The sequence below is a fragment of the Epinephelus lanceolatus genome, chromosome 18 (assembly GCF_041903045.1).
Source record: "Epinephelus lanceolatus isolate andai-2023 chromosome 18, ASM4190304v1, whole genome shotgun sequence".
In the NCBI taxonomy this organism is placed as follows: domain Eukaryota; kingdom Metazoa; phylum Chordata; class Actinopteri; order Perciformes; family Serranidae; genus Epinephelus; species Epinephelus lanceolatus.
In genome coordinates this window covers 7,087,578-7,106,994 of record NC_135751.1, presented here as the reverse complement: position 1 = coordinate 7,106,994, position 19,417 = coordinate 7,087,578, and the positions used below count along the sequence as shown (strand labels likewise).

Genomic DNA, 19,417 nt, shown 5'->3' with positions numbered 1-19,417 from the left:
TGAAAGTAGTGCTGTTACAACTATCCTCTTGCAACCATACCGATCTCCCCTACTTGGGTGGTTTAAGACAGGAAATGAATATGAGAAGAATGGCTATTTCATGTATGAAATATATTCATAAAAACATTATGTGGCCTAAAATGGTCGTAGATTGCAGGCTACTTGGCCATCTTCAGTGTCAAACAAGGACAAATTGCCTTACAACATATCACAATATGATTTTGATAATTGAACCTGGTTAACCAGCGTTAAACCAGTGCTGTCCTTAATGTCTGACAATTGCATCAAAAAATAGTTTGAATGAATGAAATGGCCTCACAGCATCTATCTAATTCGATTGCCACCTGTTTATTTTACACATATTTTTTTTTTTTTTAAGATATTTTTTGGGCATTTTTAACCTTTAATGGATAGGACAGACAAGTGTGAAAGGGGGAGAGAGAGAGGGAGTGGCATGCAGCAAAGGGCCACAGGCTGACCCGGGCCACCGCGGCAACATGGGGTGCCCGCTCCACCACCAAGCCACCGACGCCCCATTTTACACACCTTTTCTTTTTTTTTCTATATTCTTTTTTTTTTAATCTTTATTTTTTTCTTTATTATTAACAGTATTTATTTTACGGTATTTATTTTACACACATTTTCTAGTGGTAGCTATTCTCGCTAGCACCACTGGCTGGTGTGGTTGTAATGTTATACAGGAATGAATAATCAGAACTCTTAAATTTAACCATTTTAACATTATCTCAAATCAAGGATTATTTTACTGTGTAACTCAGAGGATGAGTTTTGCTCCTCAAAACTGAAGGACCAGACCTTAGAGTAAACTTTCACTTCTCAAATATAAGGTCAAAAAATGTGTATGTTTTCTTATTTTTCCTAATTTTTTAGTCAGTTGCCAAAAATAGTACAATTATTATTGATACAGCCTGCTTAAATATAATTGTGATTGTAGGGACTGTATGATGATGAGTTGTTTATTTTTAAGATTTTTTTTAGGGCTTTTTATTATTCAACAGCTGGAGAGTGATAGGAAATGGGGGAAAGAGAACGGGGATGACACACATCAAAGGGCTGTTGGAATCAAATCTGGGCCACTGAAGACCTCAGCCTACATGACTAGAGGGTGCCCCAATGAGTTTATACAGAGAATGAAATTGAGGTAGCAAAACCATAACTTTGCTCCCCCTAATTGTATAATGGGGATGCGTGTGCTCCACTTGTTCCACTGATCAGTATTGTCAATACTGTTGTTAGTATGTAAAAGGAGGAGCCTCTAACTATCTTGTTGTTTTGGCTATTTTCTTGTCTCTACTTTTTTTTTTTAAAAATATGTTTTGGGCATTTTTGCTGATATCTAAAGGTGGATAGTAGAGGTGTGACAAAAAGTCAGAGTAGAGAGGCAAGGGAGGGACAACATACAAACAAGGGTCCCTGGCTGGAATCAAACCATGGAATAGTGCAATTACAATAGGTGTTGTGTAGGTCCTAAATAAAGTCTCATACTACTACTACTACTAATAATAATAATAAAATTATTATTATCATTTCAAGTGATCCTACAGCAGCTCTATAGGTGCACTAAGTCTTCGAGCTGTTCTCATATTATCATTGTGCTCTAATTAGATATTTCATGCTTTGTAGCACATTGGACATCCATCATCAAAACATAGCATACAGAATTCAATGTAATTAATTCCTCAGTAATGCCATGAAAATGTGTGCATATGTTTAACCGTAATAACATTCCACACAAAAATCCATACAATTTTTCCAATTTGATTTGACTTTTATTGAAGCTTACAGAGCACACACCAGTTAGAGTAAACCTGGGGACACACCACAAATAAATGAAACATTTAGTACCCATAAGAATTTCAGCGGCAGTGTCAAATAATGATATGCAAAAATATGTTCTCTACCCAAGTACCCAGAGTGTAAGGAAGCAAAGCTCAGATGAGCAAACTCTTCTTATCACATAAAATGTTACATAGTTGGTTGTAATAATAGTAGTATCATTCCATATATTTGTATACCAGTGCCACAAATTGAATATGCATAAGCAAATAAATACATAGTGCATTTAGGAATCATGGATAAAGCAATGCCAAGTCACCACAATTTTAAAGACAGAGTAGAAGAACAATAACACACAAGAAGATTGTTAGAGGAGCTGGATGTGATATTCAGAGCAGGAGGGTGGGTGTTACACTTCTGTGACAATGATGTTCCGCCACCTTGGGTCAAAATGCCGTTACAAGCGGTAACCGCCATATGAGCGCAGTGCAGAATAGTGGCAATTAGTCAACTGATGGAATACATACACATGCACTAACATGCATGCATGGCCAGACAACAGAGAACAGAGAAGCTTGGATTATGGCACACACAGAGCTGACTTCATTCTCTGTTTGGGACCCCATTACTCCACTATAACTTTACATAGCAGATAGTTATTTGCTGCTGTCTTAATGCTCTGAATGTTGTATACAGCATCTTTAAATAACAGAGTTGAAACAGGGGAAATTTTATAAAAATGCCTTCTTAGCAGATTTGCATTCACTTGTTCTTGCCCGACACCAGTACACCAAACTCCTGGATGGAAATTTCTTTGTTTATGTACTGCTGAAGCTGGTGATTTGTGATGTGCCCAAGACGCAACGCATCATCGATGGAGAACTTTTTTCCTGATTTTCTGTCATGAAGAACTGAGGATTCTCCCCTGGGCCCCTTGACTGTGATTTCTTCCCAGTCACACTCCTGGCTCTGCAGGTTGACGAACATCTTCCAGTCAATCAGCCCTAGTTTGTAGGCCTCCTCTGGTCGCATCTCTTTGCCTGTATCTGGGTCGATGACCACGATAGATCTGCGGAGATGGCTCTCCCTCTGTTCCTTCTTCTGTCTCACTGCCACCAGATTCTTTTGAAGCCTTTCGATCTCCTCATCCTTCTGGAGGGTTACGGCTCTGAGCTCTGCTAGTTCCTTCTGTAGTGAATCAAGCCTCAACTCCAAGTTCTTTCCATCCTCCCTTGGTGCAGATTCAGTGATAAGCCGAGTCTCAGTGCTGGTGATCTCAATCTCTGACTTAAGCTTGCGGATTTCATTCTGCAGCCTTTGGTTTTCTTGCTGCAGACGGCCACTTTCATCACGGATGTAGTCAAGTTCTTTATAAGATTTAGTGTTTGAGAACTCCATATCAGAGAGCCTAGAAGTGAGGGTGGTCAATTCCTGGTCAAGTTCTCTCCTTCTTCTTTTCTCCTCTTCCAGAGTCCTCTTTAGGTTCTCAATCTCGATCTCAGCCTCTGGGTCCCTTTCAACTTGGACTTTCTCAGTGCGGACAACTCTTTCTTTCACATCCATCTTCTCCAGTGTGACCTGCTGCTGGATCAGGGCATTCAACTCTTTCTCAAGCAGAGTGCGTTTGTGCTTCTCTTCATCAAGCTGTAGTCTGAGGATGGAGTGTTCCTTCTCCTGTTGGGGATCCTGCTGCAGCACTACCCTTTGTTTGACAGTAACTTTCTCGCGGTTCTCTTTGTCGCGGATCTCCAGCTCATTAAGTCTGACCCGAAGCCTTTGGATTTCCAATTCTGCATCGCGCCTTGCCCTGCGCTCACGCTCCAGTTCCTCCAGTTGCAGATCCAGATCAGCCATTTGTCTCTGCAGTTGGTAGAGCTCTGTTTTCAGGCTCTCCTTTTGTTTCTGCTCATTGCTGATGTTTTGTGAGAAGGTGTCACACTCTGATTTGAGGAGAGGATCCTCCTCCATCTTGACCACCTCTTGCTGAACAATCTTCTCACGGACCTGAGACAATTCCACTTTCCTCAGTCTGATCTTCTCTTCTTGGGCTGATCGGTCTCTCTCAAGGTCAAGGCGTTTCTTCTGTTCATCAGCAAGTTTCCTTTTGAGAGTCTCAATTTCTTCCTTAGTCTTGGGGTCTTCTCTGTACTGCAGCACTTCATTGACCACCTCTTTAGTTTGCACTTGGGGTTTGGTGTCCTGCCATCTTTTAATTTCCTCACGAAGTTGACGGATTTCCATCTCAGATTTCTCAGTCTGGTGGGTTTTATCTACGATTTCATTGCGAAGTCTCTCCAGTTCTCTTTCAGTCTGTGGATCTGTCTTGTATTTGATGACTTCTTTGATGATCTCTTTGACCTCCACTTGAGGTCCTCTGTTCTTCAACATGGTGTGCTCATCCCGTAGGGATTTCAGCTGGAGCTCTGAATCTTTATAGCGCCTCTGTTGCTCAACAAGTTCAAGTCGGAGATTGGCTACCTCATTCTCAGCCTTGGGGTCAGGGCGGACAATCTCCCGCACCTTTTCCTGGATAATAACCTTGGACTTCTCCTCCTCTAGGCTGGTAATTTTCCTCTGGATATCAATCTTTTCTCGCTGTGCTGATCTTCGTTTGGCCTTCTCGTCTTCATACTGCCTCCTGAGGTTATCTACCTCCCTTTCAAACTCAACATCTTTTTCTACTTTCAGCACCTCTTTGATGGAAATCTTCTCCTCTGCCATTGCCTTCTCCTTCTCCATCCTTCGGAGCCTCTCCTGAAGAAACTGCAGTTCATCCTCCAGCTGCTTCCTGCTGTCCATTTCCTTCTGCTTCCTGTTCAAGAGCAACCGGTACTCTGTTTCAAGTTGGGGATCATTCTGGACTTTGATCACCTCCTCTTCAGTGATCACCTCCTGTTCCTTGTTCTTCTCCTCAGCCAGGATTGTCACCTGCTTTTGTATCTCAATCAGCTCATTGTCTTTTAGTACTTTTTGCCTTCTTAGCTCATCCAATTCCTCCCGAAGCCTGCGCATCTCCTCCACCTGATCACGATCTTTCTCTATACGCAGGACCTCCTTGACCACATATTGCTGTGCCCCTTCTTTGACCTCTGTCTCAAGGCCATGCAGCTTCAACTTTAGTATCTCAAGGTCATTCTCCATGACATGGGTAGTGCGGCGCTCCTCTGAGAGTTTCTGCTGTACCTTATGGACTTCCTCATCCAGCTGGGGGTCAGCAACCTTTTTGATAAGCTCCTTCTTGACAATTGTGTCCTGGGGCTTCTGTCCTTCAAGGACATAGATTTCGGTCTGAATAGTCTCGATTTCTTTCTCGAGCTGCTCCCTCCTCTGGATCTCATCTTGCAGCTGCTTTCTGTATCTCCAAGGCTCTTCTCCTGGAGCAGCATTTACTGACTGGACATTTGTAGCCTGGATCATAGAGACCTCAGGTTGCTATAGAGGGAAAGATGATTATTATAGTTGTTGTTTTTACGGTGGTATTATTATTATTATTATTGTTATTATTGCAATTTTGTGAAAATATTTCACCTGTTTGAGAAGACTTTGGGCAAACTCCAGATTGTGAAGCCTTTGCTGGTTTATAACATTCACCTCCGTAAACTTAGCCTCAATAGCAGATTCCTGTAAACATTGAAATGACAAAACATTGAATGCATACAGTTAGTCCTTAAGTTACCTCAGCGGTTTACAACCTTTGGCTTGTGACTCTTTAAATTCAACATGTAATTCAGTTTGAATTGAGTAGTTTTTAAAGTATGAAGAAGAGATTAAAGAGATTAAAACAAAGTCTGAAAAATTAAAAGAATATGTGAAGCAGAATACTTTAATTGTCTTAATTTCATCCATTCATTTTTTTTTCAGTCCTTTAGAGAGTCCTTAGTTACTAAATCCGGTTTGATGGTTTTGATGGTATGCCTTACAATAAAATTTGTGTGGCTTTCACAAATTTTGGAGCAAGTAGTAGCACTTCTTGCCTATTGATGTAAAACTGCTGGTAAAAAGCAATTATTTCCACAGAGGAAATGACAAAAACACACTGACCACTTAAGACTTGAATAAACTTGTAAACCAGTGTCACCAATTCAGTATCTGACCAAATGTAACATCTTCTGTTCCTGAGTTATGACGTTGAGCAATGGCCAGAGAGGCGTTTTTGCAGAACATTATGATGTCACAGTGAACTTTGACCTTTTGGATATAAAGTATCATCACTTCATTGTTTTATTGTTTATTGTTGTTTAAGACATTTCTGTGAAATGTTTGTATAATTAGTATATGAACTCGAGTGTTGGCCAAGAACATGTTTTGTGAGGTCACAGTGACCCTGACCTTTACCTCCAAATTCTAATCAGTTCATCGTTGCATCCTAGTGGACATTTGTGCCAAATTTGAGGAAATTCCCTCAAGGCATTCTCGAGATAACGCGCTCATGAGAATGCGATGAATGGAGAACCCAAACACATAACTCCCCCTGCCACAGCTGTTGCACAGCAGAATTAAAACTGCTTATGCAAAATTTGAGATTTCCTCAAGACGTTATTGAGATATCACGTTCATCAAAATGAGACAAATAAGGTCACAGTGACCTTGTCCTTTGAACTGACCACCAAAATCTAATTTGTTCATCCTTTAAACTAAATTTAAAATTCTTAAAATGCATTTTAAAATATCAAAAATATCAAATATCATGCATTCTTAAAATATCACGTACATGAGAATGGGACAGACGGAGAGATGCCCTGATCCAGGTCTGAGAGAAGATCCCCCAGGACACCATCCCCCAACTCATCAGGAACATGCCCAGACATTGTTGGGAGTGCATGGACCATACACACTACTAAGTCACATTATGAGTTGCCATGATAAAATTCACACAAGTTGTGATTTCAGTTTTTTACTTTGATTTGGGGTGTGACTTTCAATCCAGCTCCCAGTGGGTTGATGACTTTGATTTCAACTGACTGTTGTTTCGTTGTTTTGTTCTCAACAAATTATACAATGTACATCAGTAAAGATTTCAATTTGAATAATTTGTTCATCAAGATCTAATGCGTATTTAAGTCTTAAAGTCTTTAGTCTAGTATATTTTTGAGCAGTGTAATTGCATTGTAGGAAATGTAGGATCCTGGGTTTCTAGGGGCATGATGCACACTAGGGACTAAAAGTCAGGACATCTCAGCCTCTACTGCTCTGAATGTTCTTTTTTTAATATGTTACTCATAATCCCCCCAAAATTATGGAGGTGTGTTGATTATGTGTGCTGGTGACTTCAGTGGCTAATCAATGCTTGAAAAGAGCCAGCACAGTTGTGTTGTACTTATGACTTAGGCACATGCTTGAACCTCATTTGAAGGGAGAGTTTATGGAAGATATGGATGAAAATGACAGGGACAGACTGTATGTCTTTGCAGAGCACTTTAAAGGGATAGTTTGAACTATTTGAAGTGGGGTTGTATTAGGTACTTATCCATGGTCAGTGTATTACCTACAGCAGATAGTGGTGGGCACCCAAGTTCAGAGGAGAAAGTTGGAGTCCCACATGAAAGCTAAGCAATGTACTGCTGTGGATGTGGGTCAGCAACAAAATGTATTTCAGCCACATAAAAAAGGTTCCTCCTAAAAGTCAATGGCCGTGTTTCCCAGTTAAGATCGATCTTAAGACTTAAGAGCACAGTTAAGAACGTCTTAGCTAAGAAGGGTCGCTAAGATAAGAGTGTTTCCCAGATGAGTTCTTAATGCCCTTCTTAGGATCGCTCTTAAGATCGCTCTTTAAGAAGCTCTTAACAGGAGTTGTCCACTACCGAAACTAAATCAATCGATGTCAGGCAAATCGATCAGCCACCACTTAATCAGCGCATAAGTCACACACAGCGCTGCTACCTAACGCACTAATTCCCTGCTGCTCGTGTGTATGTGTGTTCTAATAATTCTAATGAAAAACTAAGACTATAAATATTTGTTATTGACCTATTTTCATTACGAAAACAAGACTACAACTAAATAAGTAGTAGTCTTGGAATCATGAGGAAATGTGTGTATTTAAACAAAAATATGAAAGACGGATGAAAGGACAAATGAACTTAAGGAGCTGCATTGTATCCTGACCACACTGTATCTTACTTGCATTCATCAACATTGTGTCTCTGCTAATGATCATCTTAACGTGACCAGTTCATAGAAGGACAAAATTGACAGATTTATGGACTATATTAATCTACACTGAGAATCAGACATAATGCCAGGTATAAACTGGCAACGCCTTTATATAGAGTAGCGGGTGGAGCGTCCCTTGATGAGGTTCCAGCTGAGCTCAATTACACCTGTCAGTTGCCTGGTATCTGTGAAATGTCGCAGGCTTGTAGGGTGGATGTGTTTCTGTTGTGCCCTGACACATTTTTTGGGTGCGGTAAACTATCTCATATGTGCATGCAGATGTGGGATATGTGCAGACAAATTATGATAAATGATAGTGATGATGATTCATTGTATTTGTGTGCCTGATGTGCAAAGCACATAGAGGAACACACTTGTTATTCCTCATACTTATTTTTCTTATTATTATTATTTTTCTTCCGCCAGATTTCGGTGCGTCACTTGTGCCACAGCTTTGAGCGCACATCATAGGGTCTTCATAAAACATATAGATTCAAGATTCAAAGTGTTCACTGTCATATGCGCAGTAAGGACATGCGTTTCCCTGCAGAATGAAATTTGTTCTTTTCTGTCACCAATTAATGCTAAACAATATAAATCTGAAGTATAAAATAAATCAAAATATATACAGTGCGCAGTGTTTTAATATCTCCTTGCTCAGTGTAATATTAATCTGCCTGAAGCGGCTGGATCTATGAGCGTTTGGTCGCTAAGAAGACTGTTAAGAGTGCGTCAGCTCGATCTTACAACTCCTTCTTAGTGAAAGATCTGTTTAAGCTAAGTGTAAATCTGGGAAATGCATTATTCTTTCATGGGAGGCTTAAGAGTGTTCTTAAGAAGCTCTTAGTGCTAAGTAGTGTTGTAGTACTCGAGATCGGTCTTGGTCTCGAGACTGATCTCGAGACCATTTTTTGAGGGTCTTGGTCTCGTCTCGGAATCGAGGGCATTTTTACTCGGTCTTGTCTCGGTCTCGGACTGGGCGGACTTGGGTTTTTTGAACGAGACCAGTCGAGACCACCACTTATGCTTTTTGTCCGTGCTTTACTGATAAGATTGAAATCTCAAAAACAGCTAATAACTTCAAATCATTGGTAGCAGTGTCAGTGTGAGTGACTGACACGCCCCCTGCACACAGAGGATGGAGACGGCAGGAGGAGAGGCTGTGTGAACTCTAAGATTTGTTTCATTGTGCTCTGCAACAACAGAGCAGATATTGTTTTTGTTGTTATATTTATTTAAAAGCAAACTTAAATAAAAAAAAGTCACATTTAGATGTTTTATTATCCTCCTATTATATGGTCTTGGTCTTGTCTCGGTCTCGACCTTCAAAAGTCTTGCTTTTGTCTCGGTCTCGACCTCTAAATGTCTTGGTCTTGTCTCGTTCTCGGTACTCTCTGGTCTCAGTAATGTCTTGGTCTTGGTTGGTGCGGTCTTGACTACAACACTGGCACTAAGATCTTCTGAACTGGATCTGGGAAACACGGCCAGTATATGAGTTTAATTCAGACAGGTTGCTCCAAAAGGAGTCCATCTAAAATCTTGTCAAAGCTACCAAACTCCATTGACCAAAACAGTAATTTTTGCTCACTGAACATGGGGGCTGTCAGTCTACCGCTGCTTCGATCAGTTAGTTAGTTTGTGTTATTGTGTGACTTTGGTGAATCCGAACTAACCCTTTTCAATGCTAAAGTCACATAATAACACAAACAAAATAACTACTACTACTACTACTACTACATATATATACTGTCTTCAAAAAACACTTCAAAAAATTTGAGATATCCCATAGAATTACTTGTTCATTTCACTGCAGTCATCTACAAAAGATATTCTGACTGAATTGAAACATCATGTCAGCTTGGCTGTTGTGCCTCACCTCTGCCTTGACTCTCATTGCAGGTGATTCCAATCTGCTTCTCTTGTATGTCTGAGGCACAAGTCCATCATCAAGATCGAGGATTGATTTAAACTTCTCTGTTTCATTCTCATAGTCCTACAAAGAAGTATCAGTAAACCATTACTCAGCCTTCATCTTATTGTATTTCTGCAAATTGAAGGTAGTGATGTGGTGATTAAGTCCATGTAGAATATCTTACTTTGACAGCCTGTTGGTAAAGCTGAGCATTTTTGGACACGTTGTTCAAGTCAGACTCCTTTCTGGTAATATCAGAGATCAAGTTCTGTAGAAAACAAAGAAGTTGTTAAAAGCATTGTTATACAGCACACCAAGAAATATGCAGAGTCCAAATCGCCCTGCTGCTCATCACTCTCACCTTTTGATTCTTCAGCTTGGTCTCCACTTGTCTTGCATCATCAGTTTCATTGGGCTCGTAGTTTGGGACACGAGACAACCAGTTGTTCAGATTGTCATAATCATTGCTGTAATTTTTGTATGCCATCTTGGCTCTCTGCAAGCATTGAGACCTGCAATACACACCAAAAGAGCTCATTATAAAGAACTTATGTATAGGTCTATATGATTTGTGTTGCTCAGTATTTCCTCCAGTAATTACTGTTGTACAGATCTTAGTGAACTTCCTGTCCTTTTCTCGAGACTTCACCTGATGTCAGTCTGTTTGTTGAGGTTGTTGAAACGCTTGTTGAGCTTCTGAACGTCTGCCTTTTGCCTCTCAATGTCGGGACAGTACTCTTGGAATTTGGTGGCCATGTTGTCACAGCTGTTTTGAGCCAAACGCAGGTTCTGCTCCGTCTCAGCGATAGCTGACCTCTTGGACCTCAGTTCTGATGCAATATCCTAACAGAGTAGCAAGGCAGACTGGTTAAATATACACAGTAATGTGTTCTTTAGGAAAGAATAATACAGACAAGTCAATGATGAAATGAGGGAGTGTGTGGAGGCTTTCTTTGTTTTTAGAGTTCACATTCAGCATTTCACTAATGTTGGACTGTATATTTGGTGATAAAGGCACCATCTTTTTACTTGCATACATTTCACTGAAACTGGATGATAGATTAATTGATTGATAGATAGATAGATAGATAGATAGATAGATAGATAGATTGATTGATTGACTGATTGATTGATTGATTGATTGACTGATTGATTGATTGATTGATTGGTTGATTGATTGATTGATTGATTGACTGACTGATTTATCGATTGATTGATTGATCAAGACATGTTCATATGCATGTAAACGTGTCCTTGTGTGCATCCACAGGATACAAGCAAATTGGGGACTTGCTGATCGATATGATGTAACTTTAGTCTTCTATTTACCAGTATGCCCTTTCTCAGTCTGAGTGGGATGTCATAATAGTATGTGCCAAAGAATGAAAGAGCCATCTTACCCCAAGCTCCCGCTGTGTTTTCTCCATTGATGAGATGTCAGAAGGAGCAACCTCCTCCCTGGCCAGCCTGTTCTCATAGGTAGACAGTAAAGTCTTTCCATTTTGAAGGGAATTCTCCAGCTGGTTGGAATTCTTCAGTCTAAAACAAAGGTAAGAGCAGTTATTAGGTGAGTACAAATGCATGTAATTCAACAAAATGATTTGAACCCATTTAAATCTGATTTAAGGATATAATATGTAACTTTTCTGCATTACAAAGACTGAAAACAACAAAATCAGCGTTATTTATTCTGTTGATTTGTACATTTTCCTAAATGTTTCCAACAATGTTTAAACCCAGAGAAATTTGTAATTTTAATCAAGGACATGTTCCGTGTCATTTGGACACCATTGCCCATCTGTCTGCCAGAAGCTGTCTGTTTATCCATTTTTAAGCCACATTTTTACTATACGCTGTCTATATGTTTTATCTGGATGAAGAATTTTAAAACCTACAATCAAGAGGGAAGTTTAACATTTACACATACTACCCCACACTGTTTTAATGCGAAGCTGGTTGAAATTCGGCAAGGTATCCCTTCAAGTTATCGGAGAAACAAGCTGAGCAAATGGCTGCAGCCCCTGCGATGTTGAACAGCAACGGAGAAAAACAGATTTTTATAGTGAAATCACTTTTTTCAGTGTTTTTCACTGATTTAAATCACTGGGTCCATCTTTTTTGGACAGGAAGAGACCTCTAGAAACACTTCGGCTCCAGATAAAAACCTCCTGAACGCCTGTATCTTATGAGTAATCAGAGAAAAAAAGGTTAGCACACATTAGCAGCAGCTGGGCTAGCAACCCCTTTGTGATAGGCTGACCAGCATTGTAGAAACACAGATTTTAAAGGTGAAACTGCTTTTTTTTAGTGTTTTTACTGGTTAAAATCATCAGGTCCGTTTGTTTTGGAGAGGAAGAGACCTCTGTGGATAATTGACTGATACACTGACTGCAATGCAAGCATTGCTCTGTCTTTTACTATTGTTTGATTGAGACACGCCTAGCAGCAGCGTACTACAAACCCAGCTGGCACTGCACGTCAATACGATGTCAAAAAGATGTTGGACTTACGTTGGACAGAAATTACATTTTGGTTGGAATGAAAATCGCATATTTTAAATGACGATGTTAGAAGTTTATGCTGTGTGGAGAATAACCTTTAATGACCTAACTTTTTGAAGATGCTGGTTTTGTTCTCCATACCTTAAGACTAAATGTCGTTATTCTACAATAAAATGGCATTGCCATGAGACGTTTAGAAGACACTGGATTTTTTTACTTAACACCAAATTAAAAGAAAGAAAATATCATTGTCATCTGTCATCAGTATTCTATTACAAACTGACTTTGGCATTTGATATTGTCAGGATATTAAATTTTGATCATCGCAACGAACCGACATCACAACCTAAATTCAACCAAATATCAACATATAACAACATTATGGCCAACTGGGATTTTGTACGCTTATAAGGAATTCAGAAACAGGAACAATAGAGGAATACTGCTCTAACAGCAATCACAACTACAACAGAAGATTACATTGAAATACATTTTAAGCTCCATACTTCTCCTGAGAGCACTGAAGAAGCTGCTCGATCTTGTCATACTTCTTGTCAGTTTCATCCACCTTGCTGTAAAGTTGAGGAGCGCTGGCACAATTTGGATTTGCGGCCAAGAAGCTCCTTGCTTCCTGCACTTTAGAGGACTTCTCTGGTTCAATCTTACTGACAGCAGCAGCAATGTCCTGAAAGGAAATGTCAGGGGTTGGTGAACTGTAAAATGCATATACTCTCTCTAAGCTTTTTGAACTAAATTGAGAGATGTAGGTGCTTTGTGAAACAGGATTGTTTGGATCCAACAACATAATGAAGTTGAAATCATTACCCTTATATCCTGCAGGCGGTCAGCGCTGTCCTGCACTGGCCGGTTCTGCTCCAGTGGCGGGCGCACTAGACCATAAATGGCTTTCTCCTGTTTGCCAAGGTCACTGGTGACCTTGTCCAGACCAGCCATCAGTTGGCGGCACTGCTGCTCCTGCTTGTCTCCTGAGGTCACACAAAATCACAACATGATGATCTTCATTATTTGGCTTCATCTGTTTTCTTCAGTGGTACAGAGTGACAGCTCTGGTAGCCAGTATATCGCCTTATCTGAAACTGACACATTGTACATTACAAAGGCATTGCTGAGATCTGGAGACATAATGACAACCATACAGCACACTCCGGCCCAACAAGAAACTTTTGTGGTTAAACTGAAAGAGCGCACCTGCAGTGATAATCATCTCTCACTGTGGAGGAAAACAGAGTGTGCACAACTACAGTACAGCAGGCCAAATTGTGATGGGTGTTTACACCAGACAGTTTGGTAACTGTTTTGTCTGTTCGAGTTGTTTTTTTACAAATAAGTTTGACTAATAGAGTTTGTTTCCAACCTGTCTGATCATCCCACAGCTTTCCTGCCCTATCAGACTTCTTTTTACTGATGTAACTGTGTTCTCACATCCTGGCAGTTAACTTGGTGGGTAAAATATCATCTAAACCAACAGAATCAATCGCCAAACCTATGATAGTAAAATCCAAGCTCTGTGATACAATATCTATTTAATCTGAAGTATTCTTTAAATACCAACACTCACACAATTGCAAACTTAGCTGTTGTAATATTCCTGTCTTGTATTTGCATACTCACCTGAACAAGATTAAGTTTTAGTTAGGTTTTCGTGCTAACTGTTTTGACAGATGCTGAGCTTAGCTTAACTATTGGGGCCTGTGCTACGGAGCAAGGTCAATATACCCAGGATATTTTTGGTTGTATGGCCTCACTAATACATAACACAAAAACACTTCAAGGTAATGCCAGACTGTTTCTGCTACCAAAGTAAAGAGTGGAGAAGTAGTTAATGACTGATGACTGTCTGTCTGACGGTCAGGTTGTTATAGTTCACTAAAACTAAACTAAAAACTAAAACAAGGTGGGAAAATTAGAGTTACCGCCTCACAGTTGTATGTCTCCATAAACCAGTCAATTTGCAGTGACAGTTTAAATCCATGTCTGTCCAGCCTTTGTGTAGCTATGACAGTTGACAATGCTTTAAATAGGGATGTTGCTGTACAGACGCTACAAATTCTTTAACGAAGAGGATCTATACAATTGGCACAGTGTCAAGATGGACACCCAAGATTAGTGGCACATAATTAGTGTGAAAATAAAAATAAAAAAATTAAAACTGACTGAAACAATATTATGTACTTTGAAATCTTAAATTAATTAAAAATATACAGGAAATGTCTTTAGTTTTACTCTGGTCAACACATTTGTCAACACAACAAGCATGAGGAGGTATTGGTGCATATATGTATTGAAAATAAGACGTCTACATGAGTCAGTTGCCTGTCAAACTTGTCAAAAAGTTTGTGTTTGTATTGTCATATGTACTCTGAACTTCTTAAGTCTGGCCCCTGACAAATACCCTATCTTTTTAAGATAAAAACAGTGACCCTGACCTTTAATCAGTTCATCCTTAAGTCCAGGTTTGCATTTGTGCCAAATCTGAAATAAATTCCTGAAGGTGTTCTTAAGATATTGTATTCACAAGAATGAGATGGACCAAGTCACAGTGACCTTGACCTTTGACCAGCAAAATCTAATCAGTTCATTGTTGAGTCTAAGAGATTTCTGTGCCAAATTTCAGGAAAATCCCTCATGGGCTTCTTTTTTTGTGATCAAATTTTTATTTAGTTTCTTTTCGAATATTAATAATACATTACATATCCTGCCATACATCGTGGTTTGTATAAATACACACGATTTTTCTTGAGTAAAACTGTGTGAGGTCACAGCATATTAAATCAAATAATCAAATTAGAACAAGAAATAAATCAAGCTGCTTGAATGTGAAGATGTGATGTGTTTTCTAAAAGCTGAAACATGGCGGAATTGAATGCATTGTGTACCTGTGCCAGTCCCACTCGCCTTCTTCAGCTCATCAAAGCGTTTCTGCAGAGTTGCATTGCTGCCTGCAATCTTCTGCTTGATGGCTTTTTGCTGGTTGACCAGGCTGCAAGCAAACAGTATAAAAAACTGTTACCGCTGCACTGGAATAAAATACAATTGAGTTTGTGAACCAGTGAGTGTTGTTTTTGTACGTGTTCATATACACTCACTTGTCAGAGATGGCCACTGACTCAGTGTCAGTGGGGGGGATCATGAAGCAGACGGCCGGTGCAGTGAGTTTACGTCCAGCTGCATCCTTCACGTCCCATTTGTTGCCATTGTTCCGGAGCAGTTGGTATCTCTCCCCACGCAAAATCGGCCCCTGTACACGTCCAATAATTACAATCTGTCATCTGCTACTGGACCACAATATAGTTGCACATTTACAACAAAACAAACACACAGCTTTCATCAAAACATAGTTGACAGATTCATATTTGCATAATAATATGAATGCATAGATAATACAGACATTTAAACAGGCTTTTAAATGTTACTTTTAGTCATTTTGTTGTGGGCTCTGGCTAACCATGATTTGTTATTAGGAGTCTGACCAATCACAGCTCTTGCTGCTCTGTGGAGGACTTGAACTTGGTTCAGATTATTGGTGACGACAAAGGATTTGTTAGAAGGCATCTGGTGGACACCACAGGAGATAATGAAAGAGAATCTGGAAGCCTTTTTAACATATATACTGTAATTCAGTAGTAAAATCCAGCTATAATTCATTTCAATTTGAAACAACAGATATGGCGCCTCAAAGGGGTTAATATCAAATAAATGAATAAGACATAAACAATCACATGAATACATTGAGTAAAATGAATAATACAGACAATTTGCCAATGATGTAAGAAAACTCTTTCTATTCTATTCTCTGTAAATCAGTGGACTCATATGTTTGAGCATTACAACCCCATTAAATGAGTCATTTCACTGTCGGGATTTAATCCATTTGCTCTAATAACATGGAAAGTCTAGAAGAGCTGCACAATTGAATCTTCTTATCCCCATTCAAGATAGCGGAGTGCTACACAGGAAGTAGCCATCTCAGCCAGTGGAAGGTAGCACTCGACAACCGTAAGTCTCCAGTGTGCCTGCTTGAACAGTGTGGCGGCAGTGATGATAATCCCCAGATCATCCCGGTAAATCCATATGCTACAGTTGAACCCTTTTGGCTTCATATACCACGAATTATCAAGGAATGAATAGGGTCATGCCTCCAATGCTGTATCCAGTTCTCTTGATACATCCATGGTTAAAATGCCCAACTTTACAGCAAAACAACATGTTCACATGTTTGCCTGCTACTAAAAAAATGGTTTTGATCTCTATAGCTAATTGACATGTGCATGACAACTGTACAGGGGGCTGAGTTTCTATATAACTCACCTGCTTAAATGTTATTAAGGCTTATTGTTATGCATAATCAAGGGCGTGGCTGCACTGAGTGACAGGTGGGGCTGTCCATTGACAAGTCATTACCATGGTTACAATGATAATAAGGTAACACAATCATGGCGTAACCCCAAACTTACAGAGTTGTAGCCATAGCTGTTGCTATCCCAGTGTGTTTTCAGTTCATGAAAGTTAATTGTAATGTTTTGGTTGCCTTAAAAAAGTCTTGCTCAGTTTTTTGTTGTAAGGAAGACCCTCTAAGGAGTCTGATATTCAGTTTTTCAAACAGAAAAACCCTTTCAAACCTGACAAAACAGATTTGTGTCCCAGGACATTGCCATGCAAATGATTAAGAGTAGGATTGATTTAAAAAAAAGCCCCTCAAAAAAGGATTGCTGGGTTTGAGGACATAAATGTTTACATCTGCTAGTGAGCATACACTTTTGTACTGCACATGATGGCCAATAACGACAACCTTGTAGAAAATAACTATAACCTGAAATCATCAAGGTCAAGAGACAGCATACACACGATGAGCTTTGCTACACCTAAGCTAAAGAGCTCCATCGGCTCCAATCACAATCTTTTTAAAATCCCCTGTGTTCTGATCCCCAGGGGTTTTAAATAAGATACTCAGTGTCAGCCTGGGCTCTCTTCTGAAGGGATCTGCATAAATTACATCACAAAGTCAACAAGTTATAGGCCCAGTAGAAAAAGGGAAGAAATGGGAGTGTGCTTACTTGTGCACTCTTATATCAGAGAACATCCTGATAGAGCACTGATAGCAACTGACAGAGAAAAATGACTTTCAACAACACACTACATACCTCATCTGTGTCAAACTCGCACAGAGCCTCAACTGGCAATATCTTCGAGGGGGTTTCCCTGCGGAGGTGAAGAGGTGAAACCTGCAGGCTGCGCTTCTGAAGAGCCTTGATCTTTTCATCAAAGTTGTCCATGGCCTTGGCTTGGTCCTACACACACACACAGTGCACCATATTTTGCAGTGTTGTAGAAGCAGTCGGTGGTACTGCCTAATGTAGAGAAATACTCACATCCAGCTCCCTGATCAGACCCTCCATCTGATACACATCTTTGAACTCTGGGTTGTACTTCTGGTTGAGCTCTGTATCCATCCGCTTCAGCAGATCCTGAGTGTCACGCGCTTCCTTTTGGTACTAAGAACACACACAGACACCAATGAGCTTTACCTGTTTAAATGTATACATGTGTTAGAAGTTTGTACAGTTCTGTGGAGTGCTTATCTGTCGACTGTGTCTAACCTTGTGGTACTCATTCATGAGTTTGAGGTGGTTTTCCTCACAGATGAGCAGGTTCAGGTACTCCTTCCAGTCAGCGTGGACTGCCTCCATATGAGCCTGAGAAACAACAATGTATGTAAGCATGTGATCATTAAAATAAAGAGAAGTAATTTCAGTCAAAGCACATTTTAAAATATTGCTGCGATTCTGGGACTTGTCAATGGACAGCCCCACCTGTCACTCAATGCAGCCACGCCCTTGATTGCCAGCAAGGACTGTTAGAAATTGAAGTTGCATTTAAGATAATTAACAGGTTTTATAATGATCAAACAGAAGCTAATTCATTGTTGTGTCAAATCTTTGCTGGGCCAGGCTCTCCTTTGGCAGCACTGTCGACCCCTATTGGTCAGTTGCAGAAACATTTTGGGGACATGCTTCAATAGCTTCACTAAAAATATTTACCAAGTCTGGTAATGTTTGGCAAAAACTGTCACTGATTTATTTACAAATTTTGCACCAGGCCATTGCGCCCTCTATTGAGCGATTTTGAAATAGTTTTACACATGTGGCTCAACACTGTTATGACACATATCTTACAAGTTTTGGAATGATTGGACAAACAAAATCAGATTTATAGTCTGATTTGTGTTAAGCCTTCAGGCTTCAACCCCCAACACGTTTACCAATGTGCTGTACATTTTCAAGGCAGGGTTAATCAGCATATCAGTAAAAGAAAATTTAATCTTTATGAAAGATAAGTCCAAGCAGAAGCATGTATGGAAAGAAAAGAAGAGGGTCTGGTATTAATCCTTGGAAAACCCCAACAGAGTCAGTGTGGAAGTTCATAAAAGTAAAACTCTAAGAACGTATATGAAATGAGTAAATTAATGAGTCTGTACCTCAATAACATTCTTCCCTGGATGATCAGAGGCAACCAGCTTCTCTCCGTCATCATTCAGTTTGGTGATGGTGGCCTCCTTGGACTCCAGACATTTACTGATGAAGTTCTGTTGGGGAAAGAAAGATGTGCTGAGAAAACTGGGGACCACATTGTTCTCATTTGTTATTGTCCATCCTTGTATACAGCACGTAACATATACACTGATGCTCATTTTATATATGCAGCTTGTTTTTATTTGTCATGCGTCCTACCTCATACTGCCTCTGGCGAGCTGGGTAGTCCAGGTTGGTGTCACTCCAGTCATAGCCAATCCTCTCCTCAGCCTGCTGGTCCATCCAGTACAGCTCATTGGTGCAGCGCTGCATGTAGTCCCGCAAGCTCAGCAGGTTGCGCTGGCGTTCAGTGGAACTGGCCTAACCAAGAGAAGGAATAGCTTAGAGCCACTAACACATTTTCAAACATGATGACTCAGAATCCCCGGGAGCTATAGCACTAAGCTAACAAATTAATTTGAGAAAAGTACAGTCTTATATATGATAAAAAGTGCTAATCTACT

At 40.0% G+C, this 19,417-nt stretch overlaps 1 protein-coding gene across 1 annotated transcript in view; it reads right to left on the bottom strand.

The window, feature by feature from the left end:
- Positions 1 to 1,765: 1,765 nt before the first annotated feature.
- ppl (periplakin) overlaps positions 1,766 to 19,417 on the bottom strand; it is a 30,823-nt gene continuing 13,171 nt past the window's right edge. The window contains exons 7-22 of the mRNA XM_033645070.2: positions 19,113 to 19,274; positions 18,860 to 18,967; positions 17,982 to 18,077; positions 17,754 to 17,876; positions 17,526 to 17,672; positions 15,471 to 15,622; positions 15,261 to 15,364; positions 13,189 to 13,349; positions 12,870 to 13,048; positions 11,263 to 11,401; positions 10,512 to 10,705; positions 10,224 to 10,374; positions 10,047 to 10,130; positions 9,827 to 9,943; positions 5,326 to 5,418; positions 1,766 to 5,229 (exon numbers count right to left, since the gene is read on the bottom strand). Of these exons, the coding sequence (XP_033500961.1) occupies positions 2,560 to 5,229; positions 5,326 to 5,418; positions 9,827 to 9,943; positions 10,047 to 10,130; positions 10,224 to 10,374; positions 10,512 to 10,705; positions 11,263 to 11,401; positions 12,870 to 13,048; positions 13,189 to 13,349; positions 15,261 to 15,364; positions 15,471 to 15,622; positions 17,526 to 17,672; positions 17,754 to 17,876; positions 17,982 to 18,077; positions 18,860 to 18,967; positions 19,113 to 19,274 (4,680 nt within the window). The 3' untranslated portion in view covers positions 1,766 to 2,559. The remainder of the gene's footprint in view (positions 5,230 to 5,325; positions 5,419 to 9,826; positions 9,944 to 10,046; positions 10,131 to 10,223; positions 10,375 to 10,511; positions 10,706 to 11,262; positions 11,402 to 12,869; positions 13,049 to 13,188; positions 13,350 to 15,260; positions 15,365 to 15,470; positions 15,623 to 17,525; positions 17,673 to 17,753; positions 17,877 to 17,981; positions 18,078 to 18,859; positions 18,968 to 19,112; positions 19,275 to 19,417) is intronic.